The 18,641-nt window shown below is 37.3% G+C and overlaps 3 protein-coding genes and 2 pseudogenes across 4 annotated transcripts; 2 read left to right on the top strand and 3 right to left on the bottom strand.

Annotated features, from left to right (window-relative positions):
* Nucleotides 1–88: 88 nt before the first annotated feature.
* Nucleotides 89–2,432, bottom strand: LOC110752159 (Cysteine proteinases superfamily protein). Its single transcript, XM_021952763.2, has 7 exons — nt 2,184–2,432; nt 1,351–1,666; nt 1,094–1,261; nt 865–996; nt 687–768; nt 469–582; nt 89–379 (listed from the first exon to the last, which is right to left on the bottom strand). Exons 1-7 carry the CDS (start codon nt 2,269–2,271, stop codon nt 308–310), a joined length of 972 nt encoding a protein of 323 aa, XP_021808455.1. The 5' UTR covers nt 2,272–2,432; the 3' UTR covers nt 89–307.
* A 1,022-nt stretch (nt 2,433–3,454) lies between these two features.
* Nucleotides 3,455–6,050, top strand: LOC110752154 (26S proteasome regulatory subunit Rpn7). The gene is made up of 8 exons (XM_021952757.2): nt 3,455–3,701; nt 3,806–3,920; nt 4,337–4,427; nt 4,535–4,680; nt 4,781–5,000; nt 5,130–5,238; nt 5,385–5,553; nt 5,697–6,050. Exons 1-8 carry the CDS (start codon nt 3,566–3,568, stop codon nt 5,869–5,871), a joined length of 1,161 nt encoding a protein of 386 aa, XP_021808449.1. The 5' UTR covers nt 3,455–3,565; the 3' UTR covers nt 5,872–6,050.
* A 102-nt stretch (nt 6,051–6,152) lies between these two features.
* On the bottom strand, nt 6,153–8,279 carry LOC110752148 (cytochrome P450 736A117-like; annotated as a pseudogene). Its single transcript, XR_015835720.1, has 2 exons — nt 6,975–8,279; nt 6,153–6,888 (listed from the first exon to the last, which is right to left on the bottom strand). The product of XR_015835720.1 is annotated as a cytochrome P450 736A117-like (transcript).
* Nucleotides 8,280–8,864: 585 nt separating this feature from the next.
* LOC110752149 (beta-glucosidase 13-like) lies at nt 8,865–12,103 on the bottom strand (annotated as a pseudogene).
* Nucleotides 12,104–13,705: 1,602 nt separating this feature from the next.
* On the top strand, nt 13,706–18,557 carry LOC110752155 (Protein kinase superfamily protein). The gene is made up of 12 exons (XM_021952758.2): nt 13,706–14,236; nt 14,366–14,494; nt 14,955–15,149; nt 15,570–15,617; nt 15,695–15,823; nt 15,930–16,054; nt 16,215–16,325; nt 16,769–16,877; nt 17,082–17,200; nt 17,533–17,686; nt 17,858–18,002; nt 18,203–18,557. The coding sequence occupies exons 1-12, from the start codon at nt 14,114–14,116 to the stop codon at nt 18,262–18,264; spliced, it is 1,449 nt and encodes a 482-aa protein (XP_021808450.1). The 5' UTR covers nt 13,706–14,113; the 3' UTR covers nt 18,265–18,557.
* The last annotated feature ends 84 nt before the right edge of the window (nt 18,558–18,641 follow it).

Raw genomic sequence — 18,641 nt, 5'->3', positions numbered from 1 at the left:
ATTTTAGTGACAGCTCTAAGTTGCAGTCGCAATTAGCTACATCAAATCTCTAAGCAAAATACAGGCCAGTCAAAAGGGAGCCAGCATCTATAATTTTGAGGCTTTTCTTTCTCACTAACCAAAGGTTTCTCAATATACGCTTCTACTGTGGCGCTTAATCATCCTAGGGAACCAACATTATACCTACATTACCTTGATATATCTCATTCACTTAGGCACTATGATCGGCTGACCCAATCTACAAGAACATTTACATCAAGTCAACAAAAACCTATGGACTTTCCCTTCACTGTTAAGTATATGCACATCACTCTGAAGAGGAATATAGTTGCTGGCAGAAACACTCCAAGCCTTCAGGGGTAAACCAATTTTTTGTCATCTGCAATTCCCACAGAAAGGTAGAGCTTGTAACAGATAATATATGAAAGCTGCATCTTAGAATAAACATATGATGAGATGAAAACTTACAAAGTATGGGTAGCCGCCCTCAATGCTGAAATTCTCAGGAGCACCCTCAATGAACAAATTGATGTAGTAGAGAACAAAGTTACCGCATTCTACATCATTTCTCTGTTGTGGCACCTGAAAATTTCCCTTTTCATGTAAATTTTTTCTAATATGAAAGTAGAAAGTCACAAAGAGAATGTTAAGAACATAGAGAGTCACAAAGAGACTGTTTAGGTCACCTTTGGAACCAAGAAAGGAATTCGATAGATAAAATCTTTGGTCTCGGACCTGCCCTCTGCTTTATAAATGTCTAGTACAAATCTGAAAACAATGATAAACAAATGTCAAACAGCCAATTAGGACTGTGGCCCCAAAAAAGAACAAACAGGATACATAATTTGCTACAGAAAATCATACCTTCTTATATCTGGTTCATACCGCCTTGGATCTGCGTTTTCAAGAGAATCAAGCAACAACATGCATGGTTTATGGGTTTCTGATTGCTCACTCTCACCAAAATGGCAAAAGATTAATAGGTTCCAGTGACTCCTGAAAAGGCAACATTTTGGAAAAGAAAATGTTAGAACTCTGAGCATTGAGTGAGTGAATGGAAAGATTTTAGCTCAAGGTAATGGTAGATAGCTACCAGCAAACGATAGGAACAATGACATATTTCTTTGAGAAAATATGCTTCTTCTTAATCCAGGTCAGCACCTTGTCTCTGGAGGATGGTTGCAAGTACAAGCTAAACCACATACAGTCAAGGTACGTGAAAGAAGTCCTCTTATCCTCTGATAAATTCTTCCATAAGTTCCTACACATTCCAAACAAATTTCAAAATCCAATACGACTATAAAATTACGCCTACTTTTTCACAGAGCCTTACTCAAAATTAGGACTTACTGAAAGTAACGATCAAATGCTTCAGAGCCTAGCTTTTCTTTACTATCAAATGCTTGAGAGTCTAGCTTTTCTTTTTTTCTTGAGACTGCATGCTTGGCATCCTTGGGTGGTCTCAGTTCTTTCGTATATTCTCTTTTCCCTTTCCTCTTCAATCTCTCACCACGATGGAAGCGGCAAGGGAATTCTAAAAGGCACGGGTATCTCTTCTTTATCAGTTCAATATCTTTTAGGGCTAATTTCTTTTTTTGAACTATCAAATAGGCGAAGACGTGCCTCCAACACGAGCGATGTGTTGACACCTCATGTCTGAAAAGCTCTGTTGGAGTACAAACACCATAACCCATCAAGCGTTCACCAATATGAACGCAATAAGTAGCAGAAAAACAAAGCGTACAACAAAACTTCAACCAAAAAGATTCAATCTTTAATCTAAAATCCATGAAAAGACCAGCTTGCAAGGGGAGCTTATATACTAGCCCAAAATGTCATTGTGGGAGATTGTTATCTTAACATCTTAAAAAAGATTTAATTTTTAATCTAATTTCCATCCATTTTCCCTTATCTATTTCTCAGCTCTGTGATCTCCACTCTCCTCTCTCTCTCTCTCTCTCCCATATTTACCATTTGCCTCTTTAATCAAAAACAAAAACTTCATCTCATTCTTGAAAATTCCAAAGAAGACAAATTAAAGATTGAAACTTTGAAACTTTAAACAATGATCATTTGCATGTTGAGTAGGAAATAGCAGGAAAGCAAAAGAAATAGTGAAGGAGATAAAATTGGCAACAGCACAAGAGTTAAGACAAAGATGGGCTTTGTGGGGAAGGACTTACCTGAAATTGGAGAGTCGAGGTCGGAAGAGTCGAGGTCCAGGTCGATGATAGCGGGTCCTTTGTTTTTGTTTGGCTTTCTCTTTGACATTTGAGACAACAAACACAGAGCTTGGAAAGCTCTCTTTCCTTTTCTTCTTCTTCTGGAGTGTGGAGGGAGAGAGGGTTGGAATTCGGAGTGTTAGAGAGATTTCGTGTAGTACTGATTGCTGGAATATGGACCGTTGATCTGGTGTACTAATATCAAAGAGAATAGAGAGGTTTTTAGCACATTAAGGACTCATTTCAATAGATTTATATGTAAGCTAAGAGGAGAGGGTAGTTGCATTCGTCTTTAGTTTTTTTTTTTTTCTTCTTTGATCTAATCCAAGTGTTTTAGTTGAAGCTTATTCATTTACTTGCCTTTTCTTATCATGGAATGAAATTCGATACTAGATTGGTTGTCCATTGCTTTATGCAATGTGCTTAATAGAATGATCATGATCAATAATTTTTTGTAACCCAACCAAGTGATCATGACCAATTTAAAAGGTTTTGTTGAAATTATAATATACTATTCATTGACATTATTTACTTTTTTTTAGGTCGAATAATCATATTTACTTTAAAGATGAGGTTTCAAGTTTGAAACTTTATCTTTCAATATCGTTTGATCACAAGTCAACATTATTTCTCCTTAGAGCGTAAATAAGCCGTTGAGATTGGCACATTAAAATTTAAATCAGGTAATGATTGATTTAGTTTGGTTAATTTAGGGACAAATTGGATGAAGTTAATCAATTAATGATCGATTCAGGCAAACTAATTTGTTTTTTTTTACTACATGTAATAGTCTAAATTAGAGGGGAGAGAGATTTCTCATACACACAAATGATGTCATGGGGGTTCGAATCTGAGACTTCTTGTCTGTAAGTCAAGGCCATTTCCCACCCCGCTGGCAATTTGGCTTAAGTAGTTTTTAAATATGTCAAACCAATTGTCGAACCATAATTGCAATTTGATTTGATTAACTTTTAAAATTAGACTTTGAACGTGTAAACGTGGGTTAGGTCAGTTGGTCATGATAGTGAGTTTGTTATATGTGAGTTAGACTAAATTTGACACACATACTAATAATCAAATTATCTCTTCTTTTTTTTTCTTTTTTTTGGTCAAGTTTTTTTTTTTTTTCTCACATTAACTTATCAATCACTCTCTATTTTTGGCCAGAAATTACCAGTTACACTTGATTTTTTTTGTTGGTCTGATGCCAGTTACACTATATAGCACACACACAAAATAATACGCACACAAAACGCAACACAGGCATACAGTCGTTCGCTTCCTCCTCCTTCAAGAAAAGCACAAAGAAAAGCCCAACGCAGACTACCAGTTACCGATCCGCCATGGAAGGCCAAGAAGGACCTCAGCAACCGCACCTCGTGCTGGCTAACAAGCTCTTCCTTCTCTCCCACCCTGATGTCCAAGACATCGAGAAGGTCCAACTCAGAGAGGAGGTTTTCGCTTCCGTCAAAGCCGACGGTAAAATAGCAGATTTTCACTAATTTCCACCTAATTTTACATTTTCGTTGTACCAATTTAGGTTTTACGTAACAGGTATTGGGTTCTGTTTTGTGTTTTTGTAGATATGGCACCGTTGTACGAAACTCTAGTCTCTGAATCGGTGCTGCCGTTGGACCAGAGCGTTTTGGACTCGATGCGCGCGAAGATCCAGGACGAGCTCAAGAAGCTCGACGAAAAGTGAGTTCGTATTTAGTTTTATTTTTCCTGATTTTGATCCAGGTTCTGTTTGGTTAACTGAAAATTATGAGGAAAGAAGCTAGGGTTTGAAATGTGTGCTTTAGAATCTTCAGTCTTACACCCCCTCCGCCTTGTGTGTTTGTAAATACGAGATTTCACTATTATGTAGACAACTTGTTGAATTAGTTTTACACAGGTGGTATAGTTTTGTGAGATTGGATGCTAATAGAGCATGAGTTCTCTGTTGAATTCTTTGTAGACAAGTGGGGGTTTTACAGTGAATTAAGTAGAATGACAAAATGTGCTTGAGTTGTCTAGTGTGAAAATCATTGCCATAAGTAACGTTGTTGTAGTCATTGTGATCAAATAATTTCCTTTACTTTCAAGTGAAGTGACTTATCTGGTTGGATTTTTAGGATTGCTGATGCCGAAGAGAACTTGGGCGAAAGTGAGGTTCGAGAAGCCCATCTGGCTAAGTCCTTGTTTTTCATTCGTATTGGTGACAAGGTAGATAAGTTGTAACTTATTTGTTCTACTAGTCAATTCTGCTTTGTACTTTTCCTTTCTACTGTTATGTCTCAATTTGATTCAGACTTCTTCACTTATGAACCTAGGAGAAAGCATTGGAACAACTCAAGGTAACAGAAAGCAAAACAGTTGCAGTTGGGCAAAAGATGGACTTGGTATTCTATACACTGCAACTTGGTTTCTTTTACATGGATTTTGATCTCATTTCAAAGAGCATTGACAAAGCGAAGAAGTAAGTACTGGTGACATGGATTTGTCAGCTACATATTTTGGTTATATTGTTTAAATTTGGTAGTTGAGCTTTGTTTGTAACCATTGCATCATGATGGCAGCTTATTTGAAGAGGGAGGTGATTGGGAAAGGAAGAATCGTCTGAAGGTCTATGAAGGCTTGTACTGCATGTCTACTCGGAATTTTAAGAAGGCTGCTGATTTGTTCTTGGATTCCATTTCTACCTTCACCACTTATGAAATATTTCCGTATGATATCTTCATATTTTATACTGTCCTTACGAGCATTATATCGTTGGACAGAGTTTCTTTGAAACAGAAGGTATAAAGTTGTGTTACTGCATCTTGTGATTTCACTTTCTTGTTTTATATGTTTCTTCCATTTTGTTATGTGATTTGCTGGCTTATGAGAAATTTAATTTAATTTAATTTTTTACCACATATGTCGCAGGTGGTGGATGCTCCTGAGATATTAACAGTGATTGGGAAAATCCCCTACCTTACAGAATTTTTAAACTCTCTATATGAATGCCAATACAAATCTTTTTTCGCAGCATTTGGTAAGTGGATAACTAATTTAATTTTATAATGTGGTTCACTTTTGAATGTTTCTGAGCTATCTGACCTTCTATTTGTTCTAGTAATATTTCAACCAAATTAAATAGATTTCATAGTTGTGGTTGGTCTTTCCTATTTTGTATTCCAGCTGGCCTGACAGAGCAGATAAAGTTGGACCGTTATTTGCATCCACACTTCCGATATTACATGAGGGAGATCAGAACTGTGGTTTATTCCCAGTTCTTGGAATCCTACAAGAGTGTTACTATTGAAGCAATGGCGAAAGCATTTGGCGTGACGGTTGATTTCATTGATTTGTAAGTGGCTATCATATAGTTCTGATCCTTGACTAGAGTTTTACTTTATATTCTTTTAGTTCTGATCCTTGACTTTGTGCCGAGGCAGTTGTTAAGCATTTCACATGTCTTCCCCATAATTCTGACCCATTCTGCATATACAGGGAGCTGTCTCGTTTCATTGCGGCAGGGAAGCTTCATTGCAAGATTGACAAAGTTGCTGGTGTTCTAGAAACTAACCGCCCTGATGCTAAGAATTCTCTCTACCAAGCAACAATCAAGCAAGGGGATTTCTTGTTAAACCGGATCCAGAAGCTGTCTCGTGTTATTGATCTGTAGGGCAGGGCTTTCCTGCATTTTGAAAGTGATCCCAAAAAACTTCAGATCATAGCAACTGGTGCCTTTTCACTTTTCTTTTGACGAACTAAGTTGGTTTTCTCTTTTTCTCCAAATTTATTAAAAACTCAAGTACTTATCTTCAGGTTCCATTTTTATATTCGAACTGCTATTGATGGTGATTGTTTGAGTGTATGGATTTTCAAGTCTAAAGTGCCATGGCTACAAAAGCGTAGACTGTTCTTAATTCTTACCGTTGGCTTAGTGTCATTAAATGGGTGAGACACGTAATGCAATCCGACGAGGTCGATTGCAAAATAAGGTAGCTTGATCCAATACAACCCCAAATACAGCAATACAACCTAAAACAATTCAACATCATTAATAAAAGAATACACTGCAACCCTCCTTTTATCTTTCACTTTGAGAATGGAATATCATAAGGAATAGCAACGGCTTCGGGAGGATGCTCTCTGCGTTTGGTTAAACCAGTAGTCTCAGTCATGTCTAAATTTTATGCTCTTGCTCCAACAGGCAATGCCCACTCGAACTTGTGCACAAGATTTGCCAAAGCAATCTCATTCACGGCCATGCCGAACTGAATTCCTTGGCAGCCTCTCCTGCCAGCTCCAAATGGAAGAAACTAAAAGTCATTCCCCTTATAATCTACACCGCTGTTCACGAACCTTTCAGGGTCAAACTCCTCTGGTTTGTTGTAGGACTTGGGATCTCTTCCAATTTGCCACACATTGACCAAAACTTGTGTCTTGGATTCAATGTTGTAGCCGTTTATTTCCACATCTCGGGTCGACACCCTGGGTAAGTGAAGAGTCTCCTTGATCACTGCCTTCAAGTAGTGCATTTCAACCACATCATCCCGGTAATTAGGTCTGTTTTGTTTCCGACTATCCCCTTTACCTAGTTCTACAATTTGTTCATGACCCTTGGATGCCTTAGAAGCTCAGTCATCGCCCACTCTAGGATTGTATGCGTGGTGTCAGTGCCAACATTAAGCATATCCTGCAAGAACATTGATTAACGAGTTAATTAAAGTTGTTAATCAATTAGCCTCTAAGTTCTCTCTCACACAATGTTTAATTACTTACCAAGAGGAGAGCCTTATGCTAACTCTATCAATTGGAAGACCAAGCAAGTTTTCTTTCTGAATATCAAGCAAAACTTCCACCAAATCCTTCTGTTCTTCGTTCTCGATGCGAACCTGGCCACCATCACTTCCACTCTCTGAACTACGATCCATATATTCTTGCACCACTGCACCTAAGAAGTCATCAAACTGTTTGGCCACCTTGTCCAACTTTGCATCCAAACCATTAACACGAGTCAACCAAAGCAAGAGATGGGATATAGTCCCCAATGCACACACAGCATCCCAATAGCTTTGTGAACTCCTCCAAAAGCTCCTTAACCATCTTCCCACTACCAACTATGGTACAAGACTTGTGCTGTACTTCCTAACCAGAGCCACTCTACACACCACATCATTCGTAAGCATCACGAACATTTCGCTTAAATTCAACCCTACTGATGATGATGCTGAGTGCTTAGCTATGTTGCTGATCATCAACTAGGTTTCCTCTTCTCTCATGCCACAAAAAGACCGAACCCATTTGCTGCTCAAGAGATTCAAGACACATATGCTCTTCACCAGCCTCCAGTACTCTCCATAGGGCGCGGTTGAGATGTCCTTGTAGTTGTAGAAGAGCTTCTCATAGATGGTGGACTTGGGACGGTCAGAGAATGTGAGGTCATGGGTTTTCATGATCTCCCGGGCAGCCTCAGCTGAAGAGGCCACAAGGACTGGGACACTTCCGAAATGGAGAAGCATGAGAGGCCCGTGGCGTTGAGCCAAGGCTTGAAGATAGCGATGCGGAAGCTTAAAATACATAAGTTGATGAGCTTAAAATAATGCATAATGGCAGTGCAAGTTTTATTGCTTTTTAGAAAGTGCCAACAAAAGCCAGGGTCTGCTCTTAGTATATAAACTAATGACCAATAATGACCTTTATTTTCTTTAATTTAGCATCTTATTTACTTAATATTACATTTTCAGCAAGCTGATTATGAATATGGACGTGCACATGCCCCTCAAGACTTGGGATGGTGACACCTTCCTTGGACGTGCAAATTGCAAGAAACTCAGAGGCTTCCCGACTCGCCGATCTGGCCACCGCGTCAGGAAGGGGGGAGGCCAGCATCATTATGGTCATAAATAGAGGAGCACCGGGCTTTCCAGATGTTCCAGCACACAAAGGAGGCATGGTTTCCATGTTTGTGACATTTTTCCGTTGTGTGGTGCAAAACGTTACACAATCACATCATCCCATTTTCATATCCTCGTTGAGTTGTGCTATAGTTAGGCACCCACACTTCATTGAGAATTTGGTGTTTCATTTTTTATCAAAAAACCAAACGAATATGAATCGCCTTGGATATCAATTTGGTTTGGTTTGGTTTACATCATTATTCTTTTAACGAAATTCATGGAACCCAACATGTGCACAATCCAAATTTCTTAATTTTGATTTGACACACAACAAAGCTTTGAAACAATACGACACAAACAATTTGAAGTTTTGGAACAACATGCACGGCAAGTGAACACTGTTCACCCAATTCTACAACCACAAATATTATTTCAATTTTGTTTGACACCAATCTTTATATTTCGTTTGTGTTTTTATACTAAATACAGGAAAACCAAACCAAGTTTTCTTTCTGAATCCAAAGCAGAAAGTTGACTAATCGTAGATAGGGGTTAGGATTAAGGTAGTCAACTAATGAGCCACCCATCCTTACAAGATAGATAATTAATGAAAACAACAGTATTAGGGTTGAACTTTGTAACACATACATATAACGGTCTCTACTCCGAATCCGATTTCAATTTCAATTTTGTGTCATCAGTTGGTGTTATAAATTGAAAGAGAAAAATGAGCAAAACTTTAAGAGAAACTTCATTAGATAAACTTCAAAGTTTAATTCATCGACAAATCTTTCAACCACTTTGTAAATCTATTGACCGCATTCTTGTATATATCACTCTCATACGTGCCATTCAAGAAATTGTGGAACCACAAAACAGAGTTCTTGGGGATACGAGTGTAGTTTCTGTTGAAATCAACGTAGTAAAGCCCAAATCTAGTCCTAAACCCCATGCCCCATTCAAAATCATCCATTAGAGTCCAATGGAAGTATCCTTTGACATTCACTCCATTCCTGCAATATATTTCATTTAGAAATGAGGCAGACATATTATCTTTGCTTTAATGTACTACTTCAACACTAGATTATGATGTTGATTAAGAAATGTTAATCACTTACTTAATCGCCTTGTTGAGTCGGTACAAGTGACGAACAACATAGATAATTCGAGACACGTCGTTTAATTGTACATTAAGGTCAAGAGCATCATTCCTGACACCAGCAATTCCTGCAAAGGGCAACAAAAAAAAAAAAAAAGCCCACAAGATTGAGATTATAATTCATGATAGGATGTTATGTATATGAATCATTTACATTAGTAATTTAATTAAGTGATTAATCAAACCGTTTTCAGCAATGTAGACTTTGGGGTTATTGTAGTTGTCCTTTATATAGTTCATCAATTTCTCCAGCCCTTCTGGCCAATTTCCATGTCCCTGCAACACAAGGAAAATTTAAGGGTCAAGCAATTTTATTCTAAGGTCTGAGCATCAACTAATAAGATTAGAATTTAGAATTTTCTTACCAATCCAGGAGCATCTTTGCCATCTGCAACAATCAAACCATCAGCATCAGGATCAGATTATTACAGTTTAGAACGTATATAAACTCAATGACATATTATTTTAAAAAAATTATTATTAGCTTTGTTGAGCGAGAAAAACTTGCATATCCCGAGTGTATACATCCATGACACCTTAGTTTTTCTCCTTGCAAGTGAGATAAATTACCTATGATTTCGGCTGCTACGTCGAGAGTGTAGCGCAACACTTCATTTGAAGATGGTGGCTTATTTTTAGCATAACTTGATGCGTAATAATTTATCGCAAGAAAATCTAAACTTCCCTTAACCATCACTTTCTCTTCTTCAGTAAACTCAGGCAGCCTCTCCTTCACCAACTCTCTCATGCTTTTTGGATACTCTCCAAACACAAATGGATCCATAAACCTAATGCAAATTAAGTAAGAATTAATTGTTACGAAATGCGCCGTACAAATCACTTAAAGCATCCAAATCAAGAGATTGAGTGGTAATTTGTACTTACCATCCTAAGTAGAAGTCGAAAAGTCGATTTGCTGCATCTTGATCTTCTTGTGATTTTGAAAAAGGCACATAATATGGTGTAACAAGCACAATTCCAACTTCACCTTTTTGTTTTGCCTGCAAGATGATCACATTCAAACCAAGCTTTAATAAGACTGGTTCTACTTCCCTAAAAAATAGAGACAAAAGAAAACAAAAATGTTTGTAATTTGATCAAAATGTGGTTTGATATAACATTTGAACTCATGACCTCCTCTAATAGCGAAGAATACCTGGTATTTTTCTCGGTAGAGCTTAGCCACGTTGGCATGAGCAAGAATGAGGTTATGGGCTACAACGTAAGGTTCAGTGGATGAGTTACCACCAAAGTTACACGGACCTACTGTCATTAAACATTTCCCTGGAACTGGAGATTTAAATACACATATATCTTTTGGAAGTGAACACCTCCCTGGTGGGGCAATCCCCAACTCATAACCATAAGATGCAATAATTCTTGGTTCATTAAATGTGAACCAATGTTTAACTCTGTCTCCAAATAATTTGAAACAAAGTTCACTATAGTCTCTAAAGTCATCCCTGCAACAGAGAACAAACATATATGAGTTTTAGTTTATGCTTCTTTCCTTCTTTATTCAAGGGTGGTTGTGAGTCGTTGATGCATGAACGATTGAATCTAGCATAATAAACATGAGAGAAAGTTATCAAAGGACTTTCGAAAAACGAAATACTTACACAAATGAGCGATTCAAGTAACCTCCATATTTGTCTTCGACGGCTTGTGGCAGGTCAAAGTGTAAAATTGTCACAAAAGGTGTGATTCCTATACATTATCAGAACACACCCACACAAAAATGCATTAAAGCAAACACATAATATTAGTGGAATAACACATTTTAGGATTCAGAAATTTGTAGCGTAATTCTTACCATTTTTGACTAATTCATCAATCAAACTGTTATAGTGATCAACACCCTCTTGGTTAATTCCGCCACTTAAGCTTCCATCTATGTAAGATCCATCAAAATTTTATTATAAAATCATAATCAATACTACTACGTAATTCCTATTAAAAAAAAAACCCTACTTGGCAAGATCCTAGTCCACGAGATGGAGAATCGGTAAGAATTTACTCCAAGGTCCTTGATGAGCAAAATATCCTCCTAAAGTGCAGAAAATTTCATAAAACATATGAGAAATTGGATTGGACATTTGAAGGATGTTTTCTCATTAGCTAATTACCTTGTATCTTTTATATCCATCAACTGCTGAAACGAATTTGTCACTGTTCATAATTGTATCTGTAATTAAAAATTGTAAGTCTTTTATCTAATATTTAAATGTTGGTAATTTATGAATAAAAGATAATTAAATTTAATTATGTGAACCTGGGAGTATTTTAGCACGATAGTCCCAAACACTTTGTCCCCTCCCTCCTTCATTGGGCGACCCTTCAGTCTGCACACAATACATATTAAAATACGCACACTTGGTTTTATTTAATTTAATTTAATTTATTAAAATTATAACATGTACCTGTGCAGCAGCAGTACCAACTCCAAAAATAAAATCACTTGGAAAGTCTGATTTGCTAATGTTCAGTTCTTCAAGAAATGTCGAACTACTTAAATTCACCTGAAGTGTGAATGCCCCTGCTGTCACATTTGCTAAAACTGCAACAACAAAAATATCATCCACCATATATAATCAGCTAAAGATGCTTTAATTAGGACACTAACATAACATTTCTATAAAATTCGTATATAACTTTCAAATTATTAGTGCAAGTATAGCAATGCCGAGAAATCTTTCAATGTGACGGTGCCCCGATTTAGACGTGGAAATTTTTCGGGTGGAACAAAACGTGATTAGATTTAAAGATGGTGACAAACCTTGAGCATCCACAGACCGGCAAGCTAGTGCAGCCATGACACAAATGGCAATGAGAACATGGAACATTTTTGGTGATGAAGATCTTGATGATGCTAAGAAATCCATGGCCTTAGAATTCAGCTTCAGCTTCAACTAAAGCTTGTGAAAATACAAGGTTACAAAAGCCTGAAAATGATAAAAATAAATAGGTAAGGTAACAAAAGGCACAAATTGAACGGCGTGGCTATAATGAGGGGGATTTAGTGCGGGGGTTACCTAGATTGATCGAATAGTTTAATATCATTATCCTCTTTATGTTACAATCAGGTTGGAATTGCCCGTTTCTAAAAACCAAAAGAGTTTTGTCATCCACATCATGATTCATGCCTACATTGTCCGTTTCCAAGGAACTTTGAATTTTCTTCTCTTCCAGTCTCCAGACAACATTCAATTTTCTTATGTGTTTCAGTTAATGACGAGTTGAAACCACCATTTCTCACAGCAAAAGCAAAGACACAAATTGGGTTTTTGTTTACTATTTTCGTCATGTTCTTCATGTGAACTGAAGATAGATCTTTGATTATCTATGCAAGAAGTTTTGAAAACATAAAAATCGTGGTACAAACATTCACCAGGATTTGTTTTCTCTGATGTTGCTTTGGGTTTAGTTCAGAGATAAACATGATTTTTTTTATTTTTTTTTGGGTTTATTTTTATTGAGAGAATAAATTGAGAAACAAAAAACGTATCCCATGGGCCAACTAAGAGTACAAAAGCCCAAAATGATAAAAATAAATACGTAACAAAAGGCGCAAATAGAATCTTACAATTAAGAAATAGTCAAAGAGGCCCAACCTTAACAGGGAACTAAAAAACCCAAATACAAGAAACAACATTGAGAAGAAGAAAAAAGCCCTAATCATATCAGAGTACATCATGCCACCACCGTGAATTGGTCATCATCAACCACCCGAAAGGGGAGGGAGTAACTGCCGCCCGCGGCCAAGAAAGCAGCAACCAAACATTGAACCCATGGTAGCATTAAGTTTAGGTTGGGGTTCCTCAATGTTCTTCCACATTGAAATAAATATTAGGTCACATAACAAAATAGCTCTTTACAAATACGTCTCTCAAAACAAAAAGTTAGTCATGGTAACATTAAGTTTAGGCCGAATTTACTCAATTTTCTTCCACATTGAAATTTTTCAGTCAAAACAAAATGGGGAGAGGAAAAAGAAAAAGTTTTTTTGTTGGATAAAAACAAATAGACTTCATTCAAATAAGATAAACATCTTACAATTAGCCAGAATTACTAGAAATTAGTAATGCAATAATGTGCCCTCGTTAAAACATTCTCTTAAAAAACCTCCAAAGAGGAAAATTTAGTCAAGTAAAACGAGTATCACTACACGCAACCAAACTTTAACATCGCCTAACAATCTTCAAGCGTGGGCCACAACCAAATAGGTGCAGTAACATCCCAACAGGACCCCGCACCTTCCTTCAGCCCATTATTCCCTTGTGTAAACAAACATCAACAACAGCCATGTGGGACATTAAACCTTTGATGTCTTCTACGTTGTTTCCCACATTTGTCCATGTGACGCCACTCTCTTGTAAGAGGAGGACCGCCACTCTCTTGTGAATCCAAACCAATCATAAAACCATGAAAACCACTTTCTAACGCCAAAGGAGTTGCTTGCTAGTTGCTACTACCATCAATTATCAAGGCACCCCCTAAACGCAACAAGAGATTCGAGCACTTTTCTCTTTTCCTAATTTTATAATAAACACATCGTCAGCAAAGCGAGCCTTACAAACCAAGCAATTATAAACCTTCCACTTGAGTCACCAGCTGAGTGGCTCACCCTTTCACTGTGCTGTGTTCACTTGTGTTTTTCTCAGCCACACGTTTCATCAGCTCACAGATATATCGATTTTTCACTTCCCAGTTCCAAATTTGAAGCCGAACCCATTGAACCATGCCTTGATTACATGCTAATTACCATGTCTACATGATTATAAATTGTGGGATTATAATCAAAATCCGAAACTGGAGAGAAAACCCAACCCAACAACGGTAACAACGAGAAAAGCCGCATAGCTATGCTTCCTCTGCCTCCCATTGATCTCAAAGATGTTCAGCAAAAGCTCGCCACGCATTTCAGGCCTTGGCAACGCTCCTTTCAGTTCTGGGCTCGAGCTGTTGATATCTACACTGGCTACAAGGTCCCTCTTTTCGCTTTTTCTTTCTTTCTTTTTTCTCAATGTATGTGTTCACGTTTGCATGCGTGGAATCCTTTAAGAATCGCAGTGCCTGGACTTATTTGTTTGATGGGTTTTGCTGGGTGTCGATAGGTGTTTCAGCTTCGAGTGATTTTGGTGAAGGATGTGAAGAAACAAGAGGAAATGTGGGAAATGCAGCATGAAGTTGCAGCTGAGAAGATATATGCTATGTGCTCAGACCTCGGCGGTTTCTTCCTCAAGGTGTTCGAAGAATTTAGTGTTTAGTTTTTTCGTATTTATTCCTTCACTCCTTGCTCTTGTGCCACTGAATTTGATTTCAGGCGAGGGAATTGTGAAATGACATGGGTTTTAGCCCAACCCATTAGTTTGTATGTGTTGTTTTGTGTTGAATGCTTGACACAGAAATAAATGTTAAAAAGACTGGATTTTTGTTTATGATCTTAGTCAGTTAAACTATGGAATGGGGAGGGGTTGGTTAATCAAATAGTTCTTCTTTAATTTCCACTTTATTCCTTACAGAGTCATACTTTATCGATGCTTGTTGTTCGGTTTAATTTGCTTTCTAATTGGTTTTTCAGTTTTAGGGGAGGTACAAGGGAACCTAAGGATTTTAAATACCTTGGAATTCATCACTTGTGGTTTTTGGTTTTGTAATATTTGTACTGATTACTGAACTATTCGTGGATGGTGTTTCAATTAGGTTGCCCAAATTATCGGGAAGCCTGACTTGGCCCCGGCAGCATGGGTGAAAAGGCTTGTTACGTTGTGTGATCATGCTCCTGCAACCCCATTTGATGCTGTTCAGCTTATGCTGGAGACCGAGTTGGGTCAAAATGTTGGTGAGGTGTTTGAAAGATTTGATGTGGATCCTCTAGGCTCTGCTTCAATTGCACAGGTATTTCTATTCATGAGTAATTTCTGGTTTTCTTGTATTCAAATTCCACCGTAGAAACTGCATTAATAATTGGATTTTGCAAATATAACATTCTTAGCTAGTATCAGCATCAAAATTTTCATTCAGAGAGGCTTCCCAGAAGCAGACATGACTTGATGATGATATTGATTGTTTTGCTTTAAGTATGTAATTTGCATCAAGAGGATTAATAATTAAGATTTATGGACAGATATTACCATTAAGGAAGAGTTAGGCACATTTCAGAATTCTTCAATGTTGCAATTTATCTTGTTCTTTTCATTTAGTTCCTTTTAGGCCAGCTATTTTGTATTGGAGGAGAGAATCATACTGGAACTGGTATTACAATGCTTATAGAAGCTTATACATTTGTACCTGATATATGTCTTATGGTCAAACTAGGTTCACCGAGCAAGATTGAGAGGTGATAAGACTGATGTTGTTGTCAAGGTGAGGGAACTGAGAAAATTCTGTGGCTTCTTTATGTTCTGTTCTGTGAAATTCTAATTTCTTGTGGTGTATAATAGGTGCAACATCCTGGAGTTCAGGATCTAATGATGACAGATATTCGTAACTTGCAAGCTTTTGCTTTATGCATACAAAAGACAGATATCAAATTTGATCTATACTCTGTAACTAAGGAAATGGAGAAACAGGTGCCTTATACGCACAAATTTTGGAGTCTTTCTCATGTTAGGTTACTATCTGAAATATAATCATCCATATCTGGAGACTAACTACCTTTCATGTTTCCGATTCAAGATTGGATACGAATTTGACTTCATGAGGGAGGCTAATGCTATGGAAAAAATTAGACGTTTTTTGTATGAGAATAACAAAAAGAGTCCTGTTTTGGTGCCAAGACTGATGCGAGATATAGTCACTAGGTACGTCTTACTCCATTTTCTTTCACTAACGACAATGATGCATTTGATGGTTTTCCTTGTCAAATCCTTGCACCATTTAATTGTGAGTGCTGTAAGTTCATTTGACTTCTTCGTTCCAGAATTTGACTTCTAGTAAACAAATGTTGCTTTGTTTGGTTAGGAGAGTCTTAGTTATGGAATATATCGATGGAGTTCCAATCCTGAATCTTGGTGCTGAAATTGCGAAAAGAGGAATAAATCCTGGTGGTAAGATTGCAGAGGCCGCAAAGCAGTAAGCTTCTAGTCCGTACAGAAAGCATGATGTCCTTTTTATCTACATTTGTGTGTTGTATAAATCGCTTTTTATTGTCAATAAAGTGCTATTTGTTTATTCTCGCTACTTAATGAGAAAGGTATCTCGGTTCTTTATATCAACAAACAACCATGTTAGGTGACTTTTCCCTTGATATGCTATCTCTTTGTTTCCTGTCTTATCTCTTTTATTAATTTGCTAAAACTTGTTTCAGTGTGATTTCCTTTTTCTTTTCCTTTTAAAAAAAAAAACTTTGATGGGCATCTTTCCCGAATTCGTTACCTTAACTTTCCCCTTTCTTTCTCTTTTCAAACATTTATTGTAGCTCTTAGAAATTTTTCTCACTATTTTTCTTTTTATAAATAGTTTGTTCTCTCATTAGGAATGCTGAAGGACAGTGATCAATTTTTCTGAAAATGCAGGAAAATCCTCCAAAGTTTGACACTAGCATATGGACAAATGATTTTGAAGTCAGGTTTCTTCCATGCAGATCCTCATCCAGGAAATATCCTAATCTGTAAAGGCTCAGAGGTAAATGACCAACCTATATTTGTTTCCTGTATATCCTCATGGCTTCATCCCAATATTGATCATTGTTATAATTTGCTTTCATATTGTATTCTCCTTTAGCTGTAAAGCTACATACTTTTGTCTTTCTAGTTATTAATTTACATTATAGATAATTTCATTTGAATGGTAAGCTGACTTTGAATTTGTATAATTCCTCCAAGTTAGGTTGCCTTGCTGGACTATGGCCAAGTGAAAGATCTACCAGATGAGTTGAGACTTGGTTATGCAAACCTTGTTCTCGCCATTGCTGATGGTGACCCTATTAGAGCATCAGAGAGCTACAGGTAATTTAACTTCGCAGTTGTTTTGTATGCTTATTATGAATGGGCAATTTAACTAGTCAACATGGGAAGAGAAACTAAGGCTGAGATGTGAGCTGCAAACTGCACACCAGTGCATGTGAAGCTCATGGAGATAAAATCGCAATAGAGAAATAGGTGAATTAGTATCATAGAATGAGATTGGAAAGAATGGAATGGTTTATTGTTGTGCTCAACTTCAGAATTTGAAACATGGACCTAATTCAAAGAATGATCACCTTTCCTTTTAAAATCTCAATGTCAGAGTTTGGTGAGCTGCTTGTATGCACAACATACTAATTTATTCCTCATTACAGGGAGCTTGGCATAGCAACCTTAAGCAAATGTGAAAATGAACAGCTTGAACTGTTAAAGTTGGCAGAGACAATGTTTGACACGAAATTACCCCCTGGAGTGACGATGCTGCAGCCTTTTTCTGAGGAATCTTCAATTAAAAAAATTGCCGTTGAGGTATGCTTAGATTCCAAAACTTCATTGGCTACCTACTTTCACATCATTTCATGTTTTCACGGTTATCAACTAGTAAAGACATTAATTTGTTTTCTAATCCGAATTTTTTTTTTCCTAATCTACTTGCGATTGTTTACATACTGTTTCCCCTATTGTCCCTGGCTCTTGTAGGCTTTCCCGGAAGAATTGTTTTCTGTACTTCGAACAGTGCATCTGCTGAGAGGACTTAGTGTTGGTTTGGGAATCAACTACTCATGTGCAGAACAATGGAGACCCATTGCAGAAGAAGCTTTGTTTCATGCTGGGAGGTTAAAAGGTGGCCTTTTCAAACTCCTAAGCTATAGAAAATTGGGGCTCATATTCAGCAGTAAATTAGTACACACATGCACCCACGCATATTCTTGTGCTAACTCCGTCATGACGAAGCATGTTCTTCAAATTGCTTCTGATGGTATATCTGAATTATACCCCTTGAGTTGTTTTCTGATCTCTTTCCATTTACATTCTCACTACCAGGTAAGGCTGTCAAGGCTAGAGGTCGTAGGCGGGGTTTATCAAGGTCATTTTGGAGAGACTGATTATCTTGTAAGCAGATGTAGGCTTTTGCTGATCAGGATGAACCTTCTTTGCTTCCAAAATTGGTTTTAGTGATGAGTCGTTTTCTAATTGTCCGTTTAATCTTAAACATGGAGAAGGAAACTTCAAGTCATCCACCAGCGTATATTCTTTCCTTTTGGCATCGTTTTATTTCGCCACAAGTTGTTCAATTTCTTTGAGCTAGTGCTGTATGCTGTTTTAAGATGTTGAAAAAAAAATCTCAGTTGGCTTATTTTAACGAGAGTGATTAGAAAGGCTACAACTCTCTTTGGTCTTTCTTCGTTCTTCAAGAATTGGCTTCCATATACTTGCCTCAATTTCCTATTATCTCATTTTAATACAGCTTCGAAATCAAATT

This window comes from Prunus avium, chromosome 5 (assembly GCF_965620075.1).
Source record: "Prunus avium chromosome 5, drPruAviu1.hap1.1, whole genome shotgun sequence".
Classification (NCBI taxonomy): domain Eukaryota; kingdom Viridiplantae; phylum Streptophyta; class Magnoliopsida; order Rosales; family Rosaceae; genus Prunus; species Prunus avium.
Note: the sequence above shows the minus strand (reverse complement) of the source record. Positions and strands in the feature narration are given on the sequence as shown.